Here is a 25,140-nt window from a genome sequence, read left to right as displayed (position 1 = left end):
CTTGATCACCTGGGGGAAAGGGCAAAGAACACTGTGCTGGCAATGGACCCCTGCCCCTCAGACAACAGACATCCTGCTTAGCCAGCATGGTGTAGAGGTTAAGAGCAGGTGGATTCTAATTTGGAGAACTGGGTTTGATTCCCCCACTCCTCCACACCTAGGTGGGTTGAGGCTTAGAAGAGAAGAAGAAGAGTTTGGATTTATATCCCCCCTTTCTCTCCTGTAGGAGACTCAAAGGGGCTGACAATCTCCTTGCCCTTCCCCGCTCACAACAAACACCCTGTGGGGAGTGGGGTGGGCTGAGAGGAAGCTCGAAGCTGTGACCCCAGCCCAGGGTCCGCGCAGCTGGCATCAATGCCTGGGAGATGCACGAGAGCTGAAATCCCACCGTTCCCCAGATAAGCCTCCACAACTCAAGTGGAGAGTGGCAGGCGGGGAATCAAACCCAGTTCCTTCACATTGGAATGCACCTGCTCTTAACCACTCTGCCACTGCTGCTTATCTGGTGAACCAGATGTGTTTCTGCACTCCGACATTCCTGCTGGGTGACCTCTGAACTCTCTCAGCCCCACCTACCTCACAAAGTGTCTGTTGTGGGAGGGGAAGAGAAAGGAGCCTTAATAAGCCACCTTGAGTCTCACTTACAGGAGGGGAAAGGTGTGGGAGTATGAAATCAAACTCTCCTTCTTCAACTTCGAGATTTCCACTTCCCTAGTTAAGTGTTTCAACCTTACAGATGTAGTCCTGTTAAGGGCTACTTAGATCAGTGGTTTCTCAACCTTCCTTATACGCATGACCAGCTTTTAATATAGTGCACTGGGTACTGCGTTTGTATTGACCCCAACCATAAAATTGGCATATATAAAAAGACTGTTTTCTGATGGTCTTGAATGGAGAGCCCTGTTAGAAGAAGGGTCGTTTGACCCCCCAAGTTGAGAACCATGCTGGGCTAGAATCAGGGTAGGAACCTCGCTAGATCAGGGTAGGGAACTCTTGGCTCAGATGTTCAGGAACTACAGTTCCCATCAGCCCCTACCAGCATGGCCAATTGGCCATGCTGACAGAGGCTGATGGGAATTGTAGTTCCTGAACATCTGGAGAGCCGCAGGTTCCCTACCCCTGGGCTAGATGAAAAGCAGTGATTCCCAATGTAGCACCCAAGCCTCAAAGGTGCCTCCTGCTGGGTTTTCCTGTTTCCATAGAATCATAGAGTTGGAAGAGACCCCAAGGGTGATCCAGTTCAACCCCCTGCAATGCAGGAACACACCATCTTCTTGTCTCAAGTATTTCTTCCACAAAACGAAGAGCCACCTTCAACGAGTCTGTGTCTCCCATCTCCCCACTTGACAAAACAAAAAGATCCTTTACTCCCGAACCAGTTGCGTTTGCTTTTGACAACTAAATTTATTTAATCAAGAGATGTGATTGTTTCTCCCCTGGGCCAGCCTCACGTCAGCTGGCCAAGTTACATTGTTAATAAAAAAATAACAAGGATTTGACACTTAATTAAAGAAGAACATACTTCAAGCCATTACAACTAAAAAATAAAGTGGATTTTTTTTTAATTTAAAAGCTCAAAAATAACAAGCCGTATGTTTTTGAAACATGTAGGAAACACAATGCAATATATAGTCTATGATACAATATACACTATAATACATAGAAAGGGGCTGTTATCGAGAGACTTTAAAAAAAGAAAAAAAAGGGGGGGGGGTTGGTTGGTGAAGAAATCCGATAAAGAGAAGATGTGGAAAGAGAATGCATGTGTTTCAGTACACAAATAAAACAAAAACTTGGCACTGGACTGCCGCATTCTCTTCCCACAGATCCGCAGAGCCTGCTGCGCACAAGCGGCCAAACCGAGCTGTGCAGAATAATATATTATCATGCCCCACAGAGTTCCCCTCCCCAGGCCTTGGAGGTGCCTTCTACTGGAGCTAGGAGACTCTCCCCAGGTGAGAGCTGTCATGGGAGGGAAGGGGGACTTTTGCACATGGGCTTTTCCCATGCACCCCCCCCCCCCCAAAGCCCTGCTACATGCAGAGAAGGCCCCAATTCGCAGACCTGTAAATGGAACTGGGTCCCGTGTTTGGTGCTGATGCAAGCGCTTTGGATTTCCTTTGCATCATTTGGAAGGGCAAGGTTTCGTTTCCTTCTTTTGTCAAGGAAACGTTTTATTTTTAAAAGCCTGCACGCAATACATAATTTGGAACCGGGCGGGGAAATGGGGGGATATAAGGCAACGTTCTCTGTAGAAAAAACAGGGCTTCCTAAGGAGGCTTTTTAAATATATATAGATATAGATATTTATATTTATAATTTTAAATATAAAGTAGGAATGTGCTGGGGGAAGATACAGACAGCCCCGTTTTTAGGTGGCATCCCTGTCCCCCATTAAAAGCTTCACAAGCACATGGGGGCGGGAAGAGGGAGCCGGGACTACAAGGGTGGGGGGTGGGAGAGCTGGTTTTACTATCACTTACATAGGCAGGTCCTTTGGTGCAATGGAGTAAAAAAATTGCTTTGTGGGCTCCCAAGGATTGTTTTGCGGGGAGGGCTCCGCCTTGCTACTGCCCCAACCTCTTTCCTGCCCACTCCTGGAGTTTGTGCTGCTTTTAGCTGATTCATTTGGAAGTGATGTTGCTCCTCCTTCATCCCAGACTGGCGCCACGCCGCCCGCTGCACCTTCCGAGATGGTTCCAAGGACTGTGCCAGGAGGTAGGGGCTTTCAACGGAAGCCACACTGGCCTTTCCTCCCTTTCCTTGCAAAGAGGTGTCTGGGAAAGCCGACATTCCCAGTCAGGAGTGTTGCTTGGGGGGGATTTTTCGGTCCTTTGTCCCCACACAGCAATGAGGTCACTGATACCCTCAGGACTGCACCCCCGTCTTTTGCATCCAGCCCTATAAGTTCTTGGTGACCAGGTGAGTTTTATAGTGCTTCGTCAGGTGGTCACTTCGAATGAAACGCTTTTGGCACTGGGCGCACTCGAAACGCTTGTCACCTGTCCAGAGAAAAGAATCAAGGGCAGCACTTGAGTATGTGAGAGGAAGGTTTGCACTGTTCTAGATTCAAGGAAATCAGATCCAAGTATGTGAGTCTTACTCCTTTATTTTTAACTGATCTCCCTGACTTATTTAGTTTAGAAGAAGACGAGTTTGGATTTATATCCCACCTTTCTCTCCTGTAAGGAGATTCAAGGTGGCTTACAAGCTCCTTACCCTTCCTCTCCCCACAACAGACACCTTGTGAGGTAGGTGGGGCTGAGAGAGTTCAGAGGGAACTGTGACTAGCCCAAGGTCACCCAGCAGGAAAGCAGAGACACATCTGGTCCACCAGATAAGCCTCAGCCACTCAGGTGGAGGAGTGGGAGAATCAAACCCAGTTCTCCAGATTAGAATCTACCGGCTCTTAACCACTACACCACGCTGCCTCTACTTTACTTGCTGGATAATCCAGATCCTTCCTTTTGTGTGATGGTGGCAGACATCCTTTTGGAAATCATCAAAAGCCAGCAGCAATTTTTTACTTAACATTTTATTCTGTGCTTTGTGTATCTGTGGTTTAACAGTCGTTCTCTTGCTGTATTTTTTTAGTATTTATTAAGCCAATAAAGGTTTTAAAAGTAAAGTTTGCACAATGTATGATCAACCTATGGTGTTCACTGCTACAAGGTGGTTCTGACAATCATTAGCTTAGAGCAGGGGTCCCCAATACGGTGACCACCAAGTATTTTTAGAAGGCAGGCAGGATCATCAGTATAGACTGCTTTTCATGTATATGCATACTGCTGCTTGGAGAGGAAAAAATACCGACCAAGGAAGGTTGGATGCAGAGGATCACAGAATATTCAGAAATAGCAAAACTAACAATCTTATTAAAGGGCAGTTAATTCAGAGAAGTTTGTAGAAAACTGGAAACCTTTTACGGACTACCTATTGAAGAAATACAGTAGAAGAGAAATAATGGCAGGATTTGAGATTCAAAAGAAAACAGCGGGCTGAAATAGAATATGAGAAATGATAAAGTGTTTCATTTTAATTAGATGCATGAACCTAGAATGGATTGGGATTCAATAATGAGAGAGCGGGAAGTCATTGTTTGGTTATTTTCCTTTTTCGTAGTTCTTGTTTTGTGCTGATGTGGGGGTGGCATGAAAGTGTTTTATATTTGTTTTTGGTTTTTTGTTCCTGTGTAGATTGAGGGGAAAAAAGTGTTGTGCTCGCATTCCATACAAAGGGAACTACTTCTATGTTGCAATGCTCTATCACGTTAGCCACCACTGCATGCTGAAGTAGAGCAGCGCAGACACAAGTGTACCACCTCAGCAGGAACCAGGACACTGTGAAGCAGGGGTGGCCAACCTATGGTGCTCCAGATGTTCATGGACTATAATTCCCATCAGCCCCTGGCTGTAAAACAGCCCCTGGCTGTAAAACAGCCCCTACTGTTCTTCACCTAAATAATACAACAGCAACCCTAGGCTGCTGTACACCATTGTTATAATGATACATTAATATATAAATACACCATTATTGATGCACTTTGAGTCACTAGGGTTTTTATAGCGCTTTCCTTACATATTTATCATTAGGGCAATACTAAAAAGAAGGGATGTGGGGGGCGGGAGAAGGAGAATAATGTGACTGACCTGTATGAGTCCGTGCGTGCCGCTGCAACTCATCGCTGCGTGTAAACCGCTTCCCGCATAAGATCCAGTTGCAGATGAAAGGGCGCTCTCCGGTATGCAGGCGCACATGGGCCCGCAGCAGGGAGGTCTTGCGGAAGGTCTTCCCGCATTCAGGCACGTGGCAGATGTGCCTCTTCTTCCCCTGATCCCCCAACCTGCATGGAAAGAAAAGGGAGAAAAAGGCAAAATAACCATAGGTAAGGTGAAGACCTCAGAGCCGTTGACTATAACAGGGTAGCCTGATGATAGCAAACCTGACTGACTCTTATAGCTAAAAAAAATACCCCTTTAGAAGAAGAAGAAAAAGAGTTTGGATTTATATCCCACTTTTCTCTCCTGTAAGGAAACTCAAGGCGGTTTACAAGCCCCTTTCCCTTCCTCTCCCCTCAACAGACACCTTGTGAGGTAGGTGGGTGGGGATGAGAGAGTCCCAAACAACTAAGGTCACCCAGAAGGAATGTAGGAGTGCGGAAACACATTTGGTTCACCAGATAAGCCTCTACCACTCAGGTGGAGGAGTGGGGAATCAAACCCGGTTCTCCAGATTAGAATCCCTGGATCTCTGCAACCACCAGTAAGAATGCACCACACACACTCTGTGATTACAGGAACCTGGGTTCTACGAAACGTAGCCAGCAATAACTCAAGAAACGCTGCCTTGAGTCTTAAGCATCCACTGGTCAGTCTAGCAAAGACCAGGAATTTTCTGCTGTACTGGGTAAGCGACTGGCTCCATGGTAAAGCTTCTGCTTGGGATGCAGAAGGTCTCAGGTTCAAATCCCCAGCATCTCCAGTTTAAAGGATAAGATAGTAGGTGACACGAAAGGCCTCAACCGGAGACCCCAGAGAGCTTCTGCCAGTCTGAGTAGAAAATACTGACTCTGATGGGCCAATGAAGACAGCTTCACATGTATTCTTGGGAAATGATCCCAACAGTCTTATGTCAGGAACGACACCTGTCCTCCCTGAAGTCAGACCATTCAGGGCTCAAGGGCACAGCTGGGCAGGGGAGGCATCCCTTCATATACCTATCTATCATATATTAATGGACCTTTTGTTCTAAATCTCTGCATTTAGTAATGTAGCTAACCAGGCAACCTCGCCTGAAGCCTCCAAAAGGGGGAAAGAGAGGGTGAAGGCTTCAGGCAGAAGACTATCACTTTGGCCTTGAGACACTCAGTCCTCCATAACAAACCTTTTCACACCTTGTTGTTCTGCTAATCTGTGAGAAGATAGGAGAGGGTGTTCAAGCGGGGAAAAGGGGGGAATAAATGTGTCTGCAGGAGCCAGGATCCCCAGAACTGGCTTCCTGTAGTTTGAGTCCTTGTTGCCAACCCAATAAAGGCTTCTGATTTTACACCCAGAGTCAATTTATTGATTGTTGTGCCAAGACCTAACATCTTAATGACAACCCTGGGGACTGCTGTCCTCCATTGAAATGACTGAGGGTGGGGGAGATGTACCATCTTGCCCAGCAGTTATTTGCTTCACATCACTGTTCCTACTTTGGTTCTTCTGACTGCCCAAACTCATGGAACATGGCCACTTCTGTGGAAGGGATCCCAAGTTTCACCCCAATATTGTTTCTACAGCAGTCTGTACAGGGACATGAAGGATTCGTTTCTCTCCTCTCTCTGGAGGCCCATAAGTCTTAGTCCTCACCTTTTCTCCCCATCCTTGCAGTTCGGGCAGGTGCATGCCATCCGCCGTCTCTTCTCCCCAGGCTGTAAGTCCCCCGAAAGCGCCTGCTCCATCTGTAGTTGAATCTGGGTGGGGCTCAGGCCGCTGATGGTCAGGTTGTTGCCAGAGACATTTTGCACAGTCAGCTGTTGCTGGCCTGAAAGAAGAGGGATAATGAAGGCCTGTCTCACTGCCTGTTCGGATCTGGCAGGAGAACAACATGGTTTCTTCTATTAAGTTCCACCTTTAACACATCTCCACCTCAAAGTGGAGATTTGGGGAGGGCGGTATATAAATATAAATAATAAATAAATAAAGTGTGGCAACACTACACCCCCCTGACTTCGTTCAATGCCTCTCAGAAGGAAAGAGAATGCAGCCTTCAATACACAACGCCACAATGCTATTATGGCTACACATACCAACTCTGGTGGTCTCAAAATGCCGCAAGAGGGCTGTGCGCACATCTGGCATGGAAAGGCGACACCCCCTCCACCTTCCAGAAAGCACACTGCAGTGTTATCATGCATGTATTTCCCAGAGTTAAAGGGAACAAGCAATACATTGGCTGAGATGAACTATGGCCACATTCCCATGGGAGGACAAGTCCCCGGGCATGTATGGTCAAGCAGGTGAACAGCTCAGCCTGGTCAAGCAGGTGAGAGGTTTAACAATACCTTCCACTTTGTAGCTGCCCTGTAAAGTGCCCAGATCTCCCACTTAGGAATGCCACCTTTGCTGAGTGGAGAGGTAAGATTCAGGGAACCCAACTTTTGTGTGTACATATAGCTAGAAGTAAGGTGTGGAATGGTTTAGTATAGCCCGATCTCATCACGCAGGTAAAGCTTGAGGGTCAGTACTTGGACAGGAGACCACCAAAGAAGACACTGCAGAGGAAGGCAATGGCAAACCACCTCTGCTTGATCACTCGCCTTGAAAACCCTATGGGGTCGCTGTAAGTTGGCTGCAGTTTGATGGTACTTTACACACATCACGCAGCTAGAAGTGTACAGGGCACAAAAAGCACATCATGCAGCTAGAAGTGTACAGGACACAAAAAACGCAACCCCAAGCACGTTTATTGGAAGCTATTCTGTAAGGTTTAACAAGGATGTTTGGGACTGCCACCTTCCTGTAACATTCCCCTAGTTTCCAAGCAACACCTCCTAACATTAGCTTACACTGTACACCACACAGACACTTTTTTGTCCTGTGCCCTTCTCTGTAGGCTCTCCCACACCCCTAATCTCTGCAGCTTTTGTCCTTTATTTCCCTGCTGACTTCCAAATTTCAGGCAGCCTAAAGATCACCGGGGGGGGGGGGGGGCAGGGGGAGGAGCTGCGTTACACCTCCCGTCCTCATGGGGCCGCCATATTACACATCTGACATTGTGCACCCACCTCCGGTGTTGGTAATGGTGACGGGAACACCTTGAACTTGCACCCCATTGATGCTGATCGTCTGCATAGCCTGGGCAGCAGCGGCCAGCTGAGCTGCGTTGAGGCTGATGATGCCTCCGGCAGGGGCAATCTTTGGCAGGGCACGCTCCTTCCGAGCCCCCGTCTTTTTGGTACTTCCTCCTGCCTGGGAGCCACGGGGGGCAGGGCTGCTACATGACGTGGCTGAGGAGGCGGTGGGGGAAGGAGCCACCGTAACTGCTGGGGCGTCTTGGAGGAGCACTGTCTGCAGCTCACCAGAGGGAGTCTTGAAATAGACCTGAAAGGACAGCACAGAGAGGAAAGAGTAGGGAGGGAGAAATTTCCCATGTCGGTGGTATTCACAGTCAAAAGCGAGAACTACTTTTGAGTGAATGGTCCAGAATCATTATCATTTATATAGAAAAATTTGCCACCTCTCCAGGTCACTGGCCCAAGGCAATGAAACATTATGGTTATTAATTAGAATCCAAGATTAAAAACCTAGCCACAGCACAAAAATATAGATCACAAAAACAGATTACTGACAGCTTAAGTGTCTAGACTAAAACTGTGTCTTTGTTGTTGTTGTTTTTGTAATTAACTCCTAAATGAATAGTCCTAGGCGATCAGGAAGATTTTGGCCAGCAAGCTTCAAGGAGAAGAACATGCTGTAAATGAGGTACACTGAAAAGGTCTTGTGCTGGCTGCCTGTTGTCTCACTCTGAAGGCAGGGGGGCTAAAAGGCGGGGCTCATGAACCAAATTTTAACCGGCAGGTTGGAAGTTACGGGAGGAAGAAGATCCTCTCCCCATGAAAAGATACAGAATCTGGTTGCAACTGAAAAGTGCAGGGATGTCATGCGGCAGAAGACAGACGCGAGATGATCTCTTCATCCGATCTTTATTTTTCGAGACTTCCAGGCTGCAGTGAAAAATGTAGGGAGAGGCTGATTTTCTCTTTTTCACTAATAACGAGCAGGCCACCATGGATGGGCTAGAAATATGATCATGTATCTGAGCTTATGATGCAGGAATTTTCTCCAGTTAGAGGAGAAGAAATCCAAATTCCTCTTCTACATGCACAAAAGTCATATGGGGGAACAGCTGTAGTAAGGTGGTGAACTGGGGAGACTGCAGCTGAATCTGATTTTCTATAGAGTGAACCGAGATGCATCCCCCCACAGCAATGTAGAGTTTGGATTTATCCCCCACCTTTCTCTTCTGTAAGGAGACTCAATGTGGCTTACAAGCTCCTTTCCCTTCCTCTCCCCACAACAGACACCTTGTGATGAAGGTGGGGATGAGAGAGTTCAGAGAGAACTGTGACTGGCCCAAGGTCACCCAGCAGGAATGCAGGAGTACGGAAACACATCTGGTCCACCAGATAAGCCTCAGCCACTCAGGTGGACGAGTGGGGAATCAAACCTGGTTCTCCAGATTAGAATCCACCTGCTCCTAACCACTACACCCTGCTGGCTCCTAGACACCACTGGGCATCCCGTCTCTACAGACAGACTGCAATCATTGGATCAGGATAAAGTAGTCTTCAAGTCACCACAAATATTGCTTTAAGGCAGTGAAGACTCAAAGACATACAAGTAAAGAAATAATAAAAATAATAATCCAATTGATGCACAACATATTAAAGACTGGGGGATTTTTCTTTAATCTCATTCCAGCCCAGTATTCAAGCCACGCCCCACCTGCAACTGAAGCCCCAAGTACCTGAGTGGGAATTGGCTCAGGCGTCTGGATCTGGAAGTTCTGTGGTGACTTCTGGGGGACGGGAGGCAGCGTGGCCGAAGCCGCCTGGACAACCCGCAGAGCTTGCTGGGGGATCTGAACTACCTGCTGTTCCGGTTTGGGCTGGACCACTTGCACCTGTTGGACCACCGCTGGCTGGCCAGAACCAGGACTCTGCACAATCAACAGGTTGTTCCCTGCCTGAATGATGTTATCGGCCGTGGTCTCTATCAAGACCGTCTCCACTTGCTCCGTCACAGCCATGGCAGTCGTCTGCGCTGGTGACATCGCTTTCTTCCGGGCTTTCTTGCTTGGCTTTGAGGGGCTCTCTGGGACAATCTGAGGCTGAGCTCCAGCATCCCCAGCACTCACCAGATTACTCATGGGAAGGGTAAGAGTGACGTTACCGCTGGCGCCAGTTAACTTGACAACGTTACTTGCGTTGTGGACAGACGCTTGCGGGGTCTTGTGAGCTGGGGCTGGCTTGATTGGCACCGGCTTGTAAGCAGAGGAGGAAGAGGAGGCAGAGGTGGAAGAGGGGGAAGACGTGATGGTGCTGGGAATAATCTGTATCTGGTTGGCCAAGTTCTGCTGCACTTGGATGGTCTGTCCTGATGCCGTCTGGATCTGTGGAACAGCCTGGTACTGGATGTTGGCAGGCGAGCGGGCCCCTTTGTTGATCACAGTTGGATTCTGGATAGTAAACACAAGCTGCCCACCAGGGTAGGATGTTCCCAACTGGGAGCCCTGGATCTGGAAGAGGTTGCCTTTGGAGGACAAGATCCCAATGCTGTTCTTATTGGAGCTCAATGGGAGGGGAGCGGGCTTGATGGGGACCAGTTTCCGAGGGGCGGGCTGAGGAGGGGTCGGAGAGGCGACAGTTGCTTCCACAGCTGGAGGACCAATTTTGCTACATGTGGCAGCAAGCAGGGCTAGTGGAGATGGCTGAGAATCCTGCACGGAGGAAAAGAAGATGGGGAAGGAAAAGGACTGTAATAGAGGTAGTCAGGCGGATAAATAGATGGTGCCAGGGTCATTGTGGTGAGAGAAGAAAGCCCAACAATGTAAGAAGAAAAGTTTGGATTTATACCCCCTCCACCACTTTCCTGTCCTGTAAGGAGACTCAAAGACACTTACAATCTCATTTCTCTTCCTCCCCACCCCCGCAACAGACACCCTGAAGAACTGTGACTAGCCCAAGGTCACCCAGCTGGCATGTGCTGGAGTGCACAGGCTAATCTGGTTCCCCAAATAAGCCTCCACAGCTCAAGTGGCAGAGCAAGGAATCAAACCCAGTTCTCCAGATTACAGTGCACTTGCTCTTAATCACTCCGCCACTGCTGCTCCCATCTAAGCATCCAAGATTAAACAACTCATTCGTGGGACTTGTCCTTAAAACAAAAGTATTCCCAATGGAATCTATACCTGATCAATTTTCTTCGGCTCTAGAAGCAGCCCAAAATATTTAGAAGCCTGGCGCACATCATAACCTTCAGGGTTACTTTTGACCATATTTTCTCATTATTACTACCACAAAAAAAAAAACTGGCACTATGATGAAATTTCTACCTGGTGCCTGGAATTTGTCAAACTCCAGACTATATTCCCATAGTTTCCACAGTTACATACCGTTCTCAGATCAATGTCACACAAAAGGAAGCAAAATGTGGTACACGGATTGTTTGGCACTATGTAATTCATTCATTCACTCACTCACATTTGTAACCTGCCCTCCCCCGAAGGGCTCAGGGCGGCATACAACAGCATAAAACTGAATTCAATAAAAACTGTTCCAATAACTCAGATAAAATCAGATGGCAACAAACCCCGACCTTTCCCTCCGCACCCATGGGAGGCCAAGGTAGATGGAATACTTATGATCTCCCCAACTGACCAGGTGGAAAAGCTCAGTTGAACAAGGTTGTTTTCCTCCATGCTCGCATTAGGATCGGGATCCATGCGAAGTTCCCCTCCAACCTGGGTTTTTTACCGGTGTTATCCGGTTTAATTGGCCCATGCGGAAAGGGCCTCTGAAGCTTCCTTCTAGCATTTTAAACTTGGTCTCAACAAAGCACTGCTTAATCAGCTGTGGCTGTCTTGACTCCATAAAACTGCTGCCTGCTGGTACTGATCAAATGCACATTGTTTTTAGAGCAGGGAAGTGACGTGGAAGGGTTTAGTGGAAATACTGACATTAGTTGTAATTTTTTTTCTGGTCATAACACCACCAAGCAACGAAATTACTTTCCTAGCCATTCTCAAAGCCCATGATACAAAATAAACTAAAACTACTCAAAAGCGAGTTAACCACAGTCTAAGCAATTTATGGCCTAGAGCTCCATGGTGCAGTAGTCAGCTGCAGTACTGCAGTTGAAGCTCTGCTCGCAATCTGAGTTCGATCCCAACAAACACTAAGCCCACTCCCAAGGCCAAGCGGTATGCTGAACAGAAAACAAGTCTCCCACACTACACTCTGGTCAATCACAGCTTCCTTCTTCAGCAATACAATCAAATTAGGCTTGTTTCAAAGACTTACCTGGGCTGTTGAAGCAGCAGGCTGCAAATACTCGCTGGGGCTGACAGCAGCAGTAGCAGCCATACTGTTCTCTGAATCTGCAAGAAACAGATGAGCTTCATTAACTGTTTTCTGATGTCTGCATCAACCCAATGTTAGGTTTTGGACCTTGATCAACTCTGTATTGTTGAGCAGCAGCGTTCACTGGAAGGCAACGAGGCACCCAGCTTGTAGAAAGCCGGTTCTGGCAAACCTGGCTTTTGCTACCCCCTTTATTCAGGAACAATCCCCTGCTCCCGTTTTTCCAAAGAATGTGAGAAAGAGTTACTTCGGAGCCGAGGTGCCCCAAGGTCAGCAACAAATAGAGAGAAAGCCACCTGGCCTCCTGCCCCCACAGAGCAACGGAAACATCCCGTTTCCCATGGGAGTAGAAGGTGTCAGTGGTAAGCCTAGTTATCTACAAAGCATGTGAAACCATAAAGAACACATTAAGGGAAGAATGTCCCATTACAGCAACGGTAACGTATAGCAGGCTGGTTACATATATCTTGTAGTTATTACATTGAGGTAGGAATGCATCTCAATCACCTAGATGCAATCATCCGCAGTTTATTTTGTAGCAACTACATTGAGCTAGGAATGCATTTCAATCAACTAGGTGCAATCCCTGGCAGCCTTCCCAATGCCAAGCCATCCACTATCCTTGTGATGAATGTACCCAAGAGAATAACATGGGGCTCATGCTTCTAAGCAGTGTTATATTCTGGTGGTCCTAAGCAGTGTTATACTGAGTCCATAGACTTGGAAAAATGTAACTATCTTCAGGACTGCCATGCATACTGAAGACAGAGTTGACTCTATGGCAGGGCTTGATTAATTCCAGGAGTCAGGTCAACACACAGCACACAACACTTGAAATGTCATTGTGGTGCTTCATATTTTCACAAGGATTTTAGTGCAGTGCCTCTTCTAAATTCGCAATGAAAACTACAATGCTGTCAGAATGTTTTGCTGTAGGACAACAGTAAATGCGTATAAAGTTGTTGACATTGTTTGTTCACCTAGGTAAACTTAACTTTACATCATTCAATGGAACTGAATGAATCCACATCTTGATCAGCAGCTTTCTATGCCAGCTACAATAGTCAATTGAGTAGAGCTTTTCACAGCAAGAATGGAGTTACGAGAAATGAGGGAGACGTTAGGTCAGGGGCTAGCTTTGTAATGAAGACTACCAGTTACTTTCATATTTATTTATGTTGTGCCATGCTTTTGTCATGGTTTTAATAAAATCACAAAAAACCATTAAGAGGATTAGGTTTTGTGGTAGCAAGAATTACAAAGTAGAGTCATCACAATATAAATCCTGGAGGCTGAAAAATCAGTCTGGCTTCTACATTTTTGGGCAGGCTCACAATGCAATCTGTCAAGGTCTGCCCTAGCTAAGAAAGCTAAAGACAACAGTGCCCACAAGTGAAAGTCTAGCTGACTGAAGTAAGGGCCATATGTCTAATATGAAAGCTAAGAAGACTAGGAAGTTTTTCCTTGTCCTGATAAGGACCATTTGAGGATATTATCAATACATCCCTCCCTACATGGTGATTATTTACAAAGACTTGAGTGGCTCACTCTTTCCAAGGTGTGACTAGATTTCATTCTGAAAAATGATAACATTCAGGAAGGAGGAGGAAGAAAGAGATAAACACAAACAAGTTCTGCCCTTTCACAATGTTTGCATAATTGCATCAATTACCTGAAGGATTACATTTAAAAACCAGGCAAGTTACTGTTCCCTAACTTATGTGTGCCTGTGGAGAGACCTCTTATCAGCCCTACAATAAAACTAAGCAAGTACAAAGTTTCTTGCCACTGTCATTTGCAGCATCAAAGAAAAGGGGAGAAAGTGGATGATTCGCACCAGTGGCCTGGGATGAGGTGAAAATATACATCGCAAAGAGTTTGGCTACAATATTTCTCAGACCCAATATAAAGTTTTATTCATAATATTCTATGCTTTGGAAGCAAGCTGTTAGTTCTCGAAGTTCCAGTGACAAATTTGGATAGGGGAAATGACGGGTGAATATGCAGGAGGCAGAGCCCTGCCCCTCTGAAGATTTCCAGTGGGCAAGGTAAAAAGAAGGACGCCCTGCACGGCTCACCTTTCTTGAGAAACTCATCCCACCTACTGCAAATGCGTGAACATCTGAACGATCCAAGAAGATTATATCAGACAAACCTTGCAAATATTTTAAACTTTTTTGATTTGAAATAGTTGAGTCCCCTCCCAAATGAATACACACAGCTTCAAGTAATTACTAAAGGCAGCAACATAGTAGAGACTAGGGGAGGGGAGACACAGGCTGAGGGAGAATGGCTGATCCAGGGCTTCCGAATGAGTTCGTGTTTGAAGCATCATTTGAACAAGCCGCCTTCAGGGCTTGGTCTCTTAGCTGGTGCAACAGACAGGATCTCCCTTCACTGCCAGCACGTGGACAGTGGCTGGCTGGGACATACCACCCAGGGAGACATATGGGGTCAAATGTCCCTGGGCTGCAGCCATTTAGTCACGTGGGAGGGGGGTGGAAAATCACCCCCACGCCCCTCCTCCTTCCCCTCCCCCCCTGGTCCATACACTGACTTCAATGTGATGGTGACTTTGAGATGACCTGGTGCAAAGAACATTGTTTGGTCATGATGTGGGAGGGCAGCCGCCCATCCTGGAAGGGGGGTGGAAAACTCAGATTTTGCACCGAGCTACATTTTCCCTAGATATGCCTCCTGTGGCTGGTTTCTCCCTTTGCAAACTTAAAAGGCTTTCTCATCGTTGGCTGATGGAAAAGGAGGAAAAAATCAAAATCCCAATGATTAAGCTCGGTGCTAAGATACTCCTTCTCAGCCAAGTTTGGAGATGGAGAGAAGTGGGCAGGGAGGGGGAGAGGGAGAGACTTCTTTGCAGTGACCCAGTGGCTAGGCATTAGTGAGGAAAGCACATCCTTGGCCTGGCAAGACAGGTGAAGCTCAACCTCCCCATGCTTGGTTGGGGGGGGGGGGGGAATGAATGGTTACCGCAGCTCAGCCACAAACTACAGGCCTGTACTAAGGAGCTTAATGATTCTACCCTTAGAGGCTGGCATCCCAGACTAGAGTTGTGGAGACCAGGATTCAAATCTCCACGCAGCCATGAAACTCACTCAGCTCGATATTCAGCCTCCCACCCTATAGGGTTGTTATGAGGATAAAGTGGCGGAAGGGAGAAACACGTACATCACTCTTGACTCCTCAGAGATGATGAAGGATAAAAGCGTGTGTGTCACAGGCAGACTACAATTCTATTTGTCATACAGGCTGGGCTGTTAGAAGTTTACTCAGATTTACCAGTGGAAAGGTAATGAATTTTCCCAGGGTCAAATGCGTGCTGGGAAAATGTATGAGTGACAACTCAGAGTAAGCATCATAGCTGAGCAGATTTCTCTCACAATGCACAACCCCACCAGGAGTGAGTAGTCCCTTTAAAAGTACCCAGCTTGGCATGACTGTGGCTTTCACCACAGTTGCTGCTACATTTTGTGTAAAGACCAACTTGCATACCTTTGCTCCTAGCTTGTCCAGCACAGCACTCAAGCAAGATAACTCCCAAGTGCCACAGGTGGTGGTGATGGCCATTAATCTGAATAGCTTTCAAAGGGGTTTGGACAGATTTGTGAAGGAGAAGTCGATCTATGGCTACCAAACTTGAGCCTCCTTGATCTGAGATTGCAAATGCCTTAGCAGACCAGGTGCTTAGGAGCAGCAGCAGAAGGCCATTGCTTTCACATCCTGCATGTGAGCTCCCAAAGGCATCTGGTGAGCCACTGCAAGTAGCAGAGTGCTGGACCAGATGGACTCTGGTCTGATCCAGCAGGCTCTTCCTTATGTTCTTAAGTGTGGGGTGGGGTAGGAATCACTTGAATGGTATATGAAACACCCTGAAGTTGAGACCTTACACATGGACACCAACATGGTAGCAACCACAGTGGTAAGGAAAAATTAGACAGCCAGTTAAAATAGTCTCTCTGTGACTAAGCAACCAACAGGCAGAGTATTCTAACATATGTTTTTCCATTGCTTAACCTATGGCGGTATTGTTCAGTTCACACCAGACAAGGAGAACAATTGTCTGGGTGAAACTAGGCTGCATGGATCTTGTCAGATTTCAGAAACTAAGCAAGGTTGGCCCTGGTTAGTACTTGGATGGGAGACCACCGAGGAATACCAGGGTTGCTAAGTAGAGGAAGGCAAAGGCAAACCATCTCTATTATTCTCTTGCCTTGAAAACCCTTCCAGGTTGCCGTAAATCAGCTATGTCTTGATACCACTTCACACGCCCACACACGCAAAGACAGTGCCCTGTTTGTTGTTGACCAGAATGAATAGTATTTTGTTTGCGCTGTGCAAACACCACCATTTGACACCCTTCTAAACCCAGTGATGCCATTCGATTTAGAAACGTGCCAACTCTGCTTCAGATGGCACTGGAATCGGCTGGGGGGGACAGGGAAGCATGAAAGGACCCGATAATATTGCTAGCAGTCAAGTTAACCAAGGACATTTACTGGCAACTTCCTAGCCAGAGGCAAATTAATTCCGTTGCAGTTGTGGTTCTAATGTGGATTCCATGCAGCACATTTATAACATTGTAATTGTTATAAATGAACTTGTTTCCCCTTAAATGGAAAACAAATTCATTTATAACAATTGCAAGATGTTATAAATATGTTGTGCGGAATGAACCTAAGTGAGCCATAATACCTTAAGAATACATGACCAGGGTTAACATGCCTGCTACTTGCCTCTGGCTAAGGTTTCAACCTCTGGCTGGAAACCGCCAAAGGAACTCAAGACCGACACAGAAAAGTTGTGATGGATTAAAATAGGACACAGAGTTCTTCCTAATAGCGTTTGAACATGCTAGACCTCTTTAACACTTTTCTCTCCTGGGGCTATGGAAAGAAATATGGGTCAGCAGATGTAAAAAGGTTCTCTGGTCTCCATTCTCTCTCTTCTCCCCCCTCCCTCCATATTTCAGGTGGGGAAAATTTAGAACTAGCAGGCTCAAAGACATGCAGCAAGCCTGTCTACGTCCTACGTACAGATTAGAGCAATGCTTGTAATAAGGGTCCCAGAACAGACAATGGTAATTTTCAGCTCCTAACAAACGTGCCCCCACAGAAAGACTGTTTGAGACACTTACCTATGGTGGGGGGCTCTTTCTTGCTGCTGTTTCCAATTCCAGTGTAGGAAATCAGAAAAGACCAAAGCCAGTATCTACATCTACCAAAATGACATTCGCTCAAAGGGGCTACATTCTTTGCAGCAGGGAACCATCAGACAAGGAGCATCTATCCCTTGAGAGAATTTAAGCCAAATTCTTTGACTGCAATAAAGGCCTGTTTGGCTGTTCTTCCTCCAGATACACACTATTGCATGTGATGAAATTGCAGACCAGTCAATGGGACCCTGATCTGGCACTCCAAGTTACATCCAAATTGGGTGCTTATTTGAACACAGGGCCACAAGACATCTCCTAGTTTGGTTATTAACCTCTACATGGGATGAAGTGAAGATACGTTCCAACTGAACAGCACGTGGGTGTGGGTGTAAATAGTCTCTGCACTATGGATATCAATTCTTCTGATGGGGCCTGGCGATTCCCAGAATTACTACCAATTTTTAGATGACATAATTCAACTCCATGGGAGAAATCGTAGAATCCAGGACGGGGATCAGCAACCTTCAACACCCAAAGAGCCATTTGGACCTGATTTCCATGGAAAAGAAACCCACACGGAGCCGCAAATACTTTTTGACATTTAAAATGAAGATAACACTGTGTATATTGGGGGTTTTAGAATCAATTATAGTGTGTTGCTGATGAAATCCATCCTCCCCATGGTTTTAGTGCACTGAGTGCATGTAAAATAAATATATTTTATAAATATGAAATAAATATGTGACTTCAGCCACAGGTTGCTGGTGACTTCCTCCCACTATCAGCCCACAGCTCTCTCCTGTCTTCGCCCTCTCCTGCCTTCTGCTCTGCCTTTCCCCTCTCAGCCACTTTCTCCGCTTCCTTCCCTGCTTGGCTCTCCTGTCTTTTGCTCTGTCTCTGCCTTCCACCCTTCAGCCACTTTCTCAGCTCCCTTCCCTGTGTGGCTCTCCTCTATCTCTCCCTCTGCCCCTTTCAGCCGCTTTCTCTGTCTCTTTCACGGCTTCCTTCCCCTCTCTCTTCTCCTCTTCTGCTTCCCTTCCTGTTCCTTGCAACCTCCACAGGTCCCGGCTCCTTCCCTCTCCCCGGACCCCTGCCCCACCTTAAATAGCCTCCCAAAGGCCTCTGGGGCTCCCTTGTCCCCACCCCCAGCCATGTGCTGGTGCCACAGCCAGCCGGCTGCGGCGCAATTGCCCAGCCCCTGGTCCAACTGGTCTGCTACCGCAGTGGCCAGGAAGCGTGCTTCGGCCGCCATTTCCTCGCAGGGAGGCGCGACTGGGCCGCTAAGTCTGGGGTGGGGCCTCCTGGCCGCCCTCGGACAAGCGTTCTCCTGGCACAGAGGAGAGGAGGGAAGGGGAGAAGCCAAGTAGGGAGACTTGATCAACGCCGAGACAAGCCTCGCAAGCCAGCAGGAGCTCGTGAGACCCCATAAAGGGGCAGCCATGCCGGGAGCCAAACTAGAAGCAGGAAGGAGCCGCTTGCGGCTCATGAGCCGCAGGTTACCGACCCCTGATCTAGAAGAACAGAAGTCCTAGCATGGTTACAGAAAGTGGATGTTCTAGGACTTAAAGTTCCTCTTAAAGTACCATAAATGCTCTATAGAACACTACTGACACTGAATCATAGAAAGCTGATGAACTGCCTGTTAAGACACTAAATGGTCCTTTCTACACAACACAAATAGAACATTTAGCAGACCTTAAAAAAACCATTTTGACTTTTTTTAATCTGAACAGTATGGACAAAAAAAAATGTTGTTAGGGAAGGCAGCCCCCCCCCCCCCCCCCGCCATGCCCACTAGCTCTCACTCGTGCCTGCCATTTTCTCCGCTTGTGATTCTCCGTCCCGCCCACCATTTGGTAAAGGTTTCCCATGGAGGTTTCCTCTGCTTGTAGCTCACCTGTGCGAGATTTCATTGTAAAAAGTACATGAATAAAGTCTGTTTTGCCTGGCAATCCCAAACATGTTGTTTCTTTTTGTTTTGAGGAAGCTGTTTGCAAAGCTATGACGACTCGAAATATGCACGTATTGCAGATTCTTGTATCGTGTCCTCGCATCTTCACAGGCAGCTCCCTCAAAACAAAAAAAAGCAAAAAAAGAAAAATGACACGTGCATGCAATTACCAGGCAAAACAAACTTTATTCATGTACTTTTTATAGTGAAATCGAGCACAGATGAGCTGCAAGCAGAGGAAACCTTCATGGGAAACCTTCACCAAATGGCCAGCTGAAGAAGAGCTGTTCTGTGATCTCTGCAGCAGCACAAAATGGTGGGGGCGATCAGCAAAAATGAAAGTAAGAGCCTTCAAGATTACTTGGTGGTAAAAATAATATGTTTCCTGCTCTCTGCACAGCAAGCAGGAAACGACTTGATCCCATCTTGATGAAAAAGAATTGCTAGTTTCCCGTTTTCTAAAAACCCTGGGTTGAGCCGAAATAAAATGTCCTGAGAGCATTTGGGGGGAAAAACTGATAGGATTCGTCCTCAAACATTTTTTTCCCTGTCCTAGTTCATTTTTTTTGTGCAGTGCAGAAAGGACCAATGATACTTGGAGATTGAAACAAGAGTGGAAATGCTTTTGGCTGGCATCCTGGGATCTAGAGAATTACAGCACAGTTAGCCTAACATCTGTTCCAGGTAAACTGTCATTGAAGGCAGAATTATTAGAACTGTTATTCTAAGATATTATTATTACAGATAGTATTATTAAGCACACAAAGCAACAAAGTCAGCATGGCTTCTGCAAGGGGAAATCCTGCCTCACCAACCTTATGGAGGGAGGGGTTTTTTTGACCAGGTTAACAAGCATGCGGAGAAGGGTGATCAGGTAAACATTATATCCCTGGACTTCCAAAAGAATTTTGACAAGGTGTCCAGCCAAAGGTTCCTGAGTAAAGTCATGGATAAGAGAACATGTTCTGCAATTTAACCAATTTTAATCGATAAGAGAACATGTTCTCTTATTGATTAAAATTGGTTAAATTGCAGAAAGCAGGCATAAAATGAACAACTCTCAAAATGGAAGCAAGGAAAAGTAGACTCTCACAATGATTGTTGGAACCAGTGCTATGTTATCTGCACGTTATCCGCAGTTTGCTATTACACAATTTAGTGTAAGACTTGCTTTCAGGGATAGTACCAATTTATTCAGAATAATGAAAACCAAAGCCATTGTGAAATGCTATAGAAAGATCTCTTTAAATTGGAGAAATGGACAAAAACATAGCAAATAAAATTCAATGTTAAATGAAAGTACAGTAGATGTGCACTAGAACAAAAAAAATTCAAACTTTAAATGAAAACTAATGGGGTATAAACTGGCTGAGATAGAGATTAAAAGAGATTTAGGGATTGCAGTGGAAAGCTCAACAAAAATGCTAACCAAGTGTGCAGTAGCAACAATGGGCAAACTGCATGCTCCAAATTATTACAAAAGGAACTGAAAATTAAAAGCCCAATATGGTAATGCTTTTGTACGGAGCTATGGAGAAGTCTCATTTGCAATATTATGCATAATTCTGGTCAGCGTATCACAAGGATACTACAGAATGAAAACAGGCCAACCAAAATGATTAAGATGTTGATGCACTTTTCCTCTGAGTAAAGACTGAGTAAATTGGCTTTGGAGCTTTTTTCATTTTGGGCCAGTCACAGGTCTCTCAAATCTCTCTCAACGTACATACAAGCCAGAAATGGCCAACCATGTCTGAAGTCCCTTGCCTTGGAAATCCTTTGGTAAAAATTGCACACACACCCCCTCCTTTAGTGTTCAGCAGTCCTAGTGTGTATCCCTTCTAACTAAAACTGTCTAAACTTATGGAAATGCATTTCCCTGACTTCACCATCCCCACCCCAAAGCTCCACATCATAAGAATATAAGAGTCCAGCACAGTGGTCCACCTATTCCACCATCCTGTTTCGCACACAATGGGCAATTTGTTGCCCTGGAGAATCAACAAACGGGATACGGAGACCAAGGCCATCCACCCACTTCTCACTGATAAATAAAGCATCCACCTTCGGCACTCAGTGTCCTCAATTTCTCTTTACAGCAGGGGTGTATTTTATACGGACCATCCATGTGCTGAAAGCAATTTTCCTAAGTGGGTCTACTCTTCTCACTGACTTTGATTTTTACCTCACTTAGCAAATACTTATATACAAACAAATGAACCGTGTATCCAAAAAAGGGGTCAAATCAGGGGTGTCCAGCTGACCCTCCAGATGTTCCATGGACTACGATTCCCATCAGCCCTTGCCAGCCTATCGCTGAACACCCCTGCTTTACAGTCACCGCAGACAGCCTCTGTATCATCTGCACGCCTCTCAGCTACATTCTCATTGCGTTTTTAATTCCATGGGCAATGGCTTTAGCAACTGCTCTACTGAACCATGGGAGCAGGTATGCCTCTTACTTAAGTGCAGAACGTTACACCCCACTAACTCCCCAAAGGGAATCCAAAGCAGATGACAACAACATCAACCATCATCCTCTCCACCCTCCTGCTCTATCTTGTCACCATTTCGGGGGGTATTCCCTCCTCTACATGCCCTTTGCACCCCGAAAACAGCAAACAAGCTGCTACCTCCCTCCCCATATAACCCATGCCTGCTCGTTCTTATGGGTCCCCGGAGGAGGCGGGTTCACCTGTTAGCCCCGCCTCCTTCCGGTCCCAGTTGCTTCGGCCCCGCTTGCGCGCCCTCAACCCCCCTCTCTCGGGGTCCTCCGCCCCGCCTCACAAAGGCCTCCTCTTCCTTCCCCCGCCGCCCCGGTTCCGTCTCCTCGTTTCTCCACCCACTTCGCCGCATACCCGAACCCGCCTCGTCAGGTTTACTCACCGGCTGGGAAGCAGAGGCGGCAGCGGCTGGAACCCCCCTCACGGCGCCATCTTCCTCCTCAGCCGTCCGGGCACCGCCCTATAAGGCCCGCCCTGTATCCTGCCTAAGGACCAATCGCTACACGGTCTTATTACTGTTTGCCCAATCAGAGTTCAGATTCTTCCCTTAAGTCGCGGCAGTCTGCTCGACGGACGTCTTCTCTCACCAATCGTCGCTCTTTAGCGGATGAGTCTGCCTTAGCCAATTAGAAAAAAGAGCGGCTTTGACAATGACGGATATCATAACTGCGTCCAATAGCGTGAAGGAATGTGAAGATTGACTTGGAATCTGGCCATTCCGTAGTTGAGCAGGGCATTCCGCTGTCACGCCTACGCACTGTTTGATGGACAAGGGCCTGGGAGGGAGAAGAAACAAACAAACACAGAAACGCACGCACTTACACGGAGATTAATGAAGGGGTGGGGTTTATTTTTGAAGACTGTGGTTGGCCGAAAGAGAGAAAAATTACATGATACGGAACCAATAGGAAATCAGAGATGCCCTCTTTTTATTTGCCTGTTCCAGTGCGCTGATGGTGGCTTCAATTTGGAACTCTGAAAGGCTAGAAAGAGGAGAATACAGTAGGGCAGAGGTCTCCAACCTATGGCCCTCCAGATGTTCATGGACTTCGATTCCCATCAGCTCTGCCAATTGGCTAAGGTGGGAGGGGCTGATAAGAATTGTAGTCCATGCACATCTGGAGAACCATAGGTTGGAGATCCCTGCAGTAGGGGATGAAGGGTTTCCATGGAAACCTTGGCATATAGCAGCATTCATTGTTCCCAACATATTTGACCTCTTGAGAACTGGAAACATTTTAAAACAGGGGTGTCCAACTCTGACGCTCCAGATGTTCGTGGACTACAATTCTCATCAGCCCCTGTTGGGAATTCCCATCAGCCATTGGCCCTCTAGATCATCCTGGAATCTTGCCCTCCAGATGTTCATTGACTACAATTCATGGTTCATAACGTATTTGACCTCTTGAGGACAAGATACATTTTAAAACGGGGATGTCCAACTCTGACCCTCCAGATGTTCATGGACTACAATTCCCATCAGCCCCTGCCAGCATGGCACTGTTGAACTACTATTTCAGTAAAAACAATTCTGATTGTCAAAACGACTCTTACTGTGCTGTAGAGAATCAGACTAGAAAATCTACATTCTGCAATGGAGAATTTTAGGGATGCCAAGGAACTTCTCCTACTATGCTTCCCCTCTCGACTCTGGTCTGGCAAGAGAAACAGCAGGGTGTGGATATGACATCATGCTATGCATTGACCTGATGTTCAGGCAAAACCACATACGTGATGTCAGACGTTGCTCTAGTCTAGAAAGTCTATGGCAGCAACTGACGCTCTAGAAACTCTTTTGGTGATGGAGTTTGTAGCGCACTGTACTAATGTCATGTCCGGGTTTTTGCATTGACTTGATGTCACACGTAGAACGAGATCATGTCCAGCCCTTGACCTGCTCCCAAAGACCCTACCTTATAGGGTGCCAGGCAGTAACCTGGCATTGTGTGGGCGACCTTGGGCCCATCACATGCTCTCTCTCTCTCTAACTGGTGGTGGATGTGAGGACAAAATGAATGAGAGAATGAATGATGCTGAACCCCTAGCATGGAAAAAAATTAGTATAAATAAAAGCTTTGTCATCAGGGATTAGTTTATCAAGAATTCAGAGCAGAGCTAAAGCCCCCACATTCCCTTCTGTTTTAAACATTCTTTTATGTCCAACTCTGTCCAACTCTGAGACATGCTTTTGCAATCACAATCTATGCCAAGGCTAAAATGAATTCGGGATAGTATTCTCAGACAAACTGCCCCAACCATATAAAAAATCTAAATGATACTTTAAATGGTTCCCCTCATCGCACCATTTGACATTAAAGAAAAAGTGATTTTAAAAATCTTAAATGAACTATTGTTTTAAAAAATCTTCAGGTCCAGGGTACTGGAAATAAAAAAATCTCCAGACAAGTGATTGGTCTAAAATAAATAAAGTCAAACTTTATATTTGCAAACAGAAAGCTTGGGGGAAACACACACACACGTGCCCCAAAGAAAATTACTTTATAATATCCCATAATGCCCCTCCTTCTGCATTATAACAGTGATAGATTTTGATTGGCTAATTTATAATTAGGCAAATACTAAACATTTGATTGGACTGTCTTAACACAAAGAACCAACAGAACTATATTCAGAGGGTTCGAATCAATAGGCAATGGATCATAGTAAAGTCTCTTTATCTTGTTCGATCTGACTGATAAGGACCCAGAAGTACTGGGTAACTGCCAGCCCTGACCTTGTTAATTGCTGAATCGAAGATTCCTCTGGCTTTAATACAAGCACCATTATGTTATCTAGCTTTTAACTTTTTCAAGTTCAATCAAACAGAAATTAATTTGTCTTACAAAGTAGAACAAACATAATTAAATAATACAAACACAATCTGACAAGGGCCCAATGTAACAAGATGCTCCCCTGCTCGAGATCTATTGATGTGAGTGGGCTTTGGGTCTTCATAGTAACACTCTAGTACCGTTTATTTTCAGTGGGTTTTGGGCAACAGAACCTCTTGCTGGAATCTGGACTGTACCTTCTGGGTGGTGGGCTACTGAAGTATTCCTCCCTTCTCCTCTGCTGTATATTTTGTTGGGGTTGTTTATGTGTTGTTTTAATATAAATCAATTTTATTCACCAACAATGGTTTGTAATTGGTTGTATATTTATAGTTTTATGTATACTTGTATACTTGTTATGTTGGAAGCTGCCCCACGATCACAAATCCAATAAAATAAAAAATAAAGATAAATATTCAGATGGGCCTTGTGTAACAGAACTTCTTGCTGGAATCTGGATTGTAACTTCAGGGTGGTGAGCTTTTAAAGTATTCAGAACCGAGAGAGTTCTGAGACACCTGTGACTAGCCCAAGGTCACCCAGCAGGCTTTGAGTACAGGAGT

The 25,140-nt window shown here is 46.1% G+C and overlaps 1 protein-coding gene across 2 annotated transcripts; it reads right to left on the bottom strand.

Moving 5' to 3' along the window:
- Positions 1-1,379: 1,379 nt before the first annotated feature.
- On the bottom strand, positions 1,380-22,203 carry SP2 (Sp2 transcription factor). 2 transcript variants are annotated; one of them, XM_048517838.1, is made up of 7 exons: positions 22,129-22,203; positions 12,065-12,141; positions 9,511-10,482; positions 7,769-8,084; positions 6,351-6,525; positions 4,650-4,843; positions 1,380-3,002 (listed from the first exon to the last, which is right to left on the bottom strand). In XM_048517838.1, exons 2-7 carry the CDS (start codon positions 12,125-12,127, stop codon positions 2,902-2,904), a joined length of 1,821 nt encoding a protein of 606 aa, XP_048373795.1. In that variant the 5' UTR covers positions 12,128-12,141; positions 22,129-22,203; the 3' UTR covers positions 1,380-2,901. The 2 variants fall into 2 exon arrangements, with proteins under 2 accessions (XP_048373795.1, XP_048373794.1); XM_048517837.1 differs by lacking the exon at positions 22,129-22,203 and adding an exon at positions 19,189-20,175.
- Positions 22,204-25,140: the final 2,937 nt, after the last annotated feature.

Source organism: Sphaerodactylus townsendi, linkage group LG15 (genome assembly GCF_021028975.2).
Source record: "Sphaerodactylus townsendi isolate TG3544 linkage group LG15, MPM_Stown_v2.3, whole genome shotgun sequence".
Taxonomy (NCBI): Eukaryota; Metazoa; Chordata; class Lepidosauria; order Squamata; family Sphaerodactylidae; genus Sphaerodactylus; species Sphaerodactylus townsendi.
The sequence above is the reverse complement of the archived record's forward strand: the minus strand, read 5'-3'. Positions and strand labels throughout refer to the sequence as shown.

Excerpts from the sequence above, each read along its gene's own strand:
- SP2 (XM_048517837.1), bottom strand. The coding sequence starts at position 19,345 with ATGCGAGGACACGATACAAGAATCTGCAATACGTGCATATTTCGAGTC. Across the intron at positions 8,085-9,510 it reads CTGAGCCAATTCCCACTCAG|GTCTATTTCAAGACTCCCTC; the intron begins GTACTTGGGGCT and ends CTGTCCTTTCAG. Across the intron at positions 4,844-6,350 it reads TGCAAGGATGGGGAGAAAAG|GTTGGGGGATCAGGGGAAGA; the intron begins GTGAGGACTAAG and ends CTTTCCATGCAG.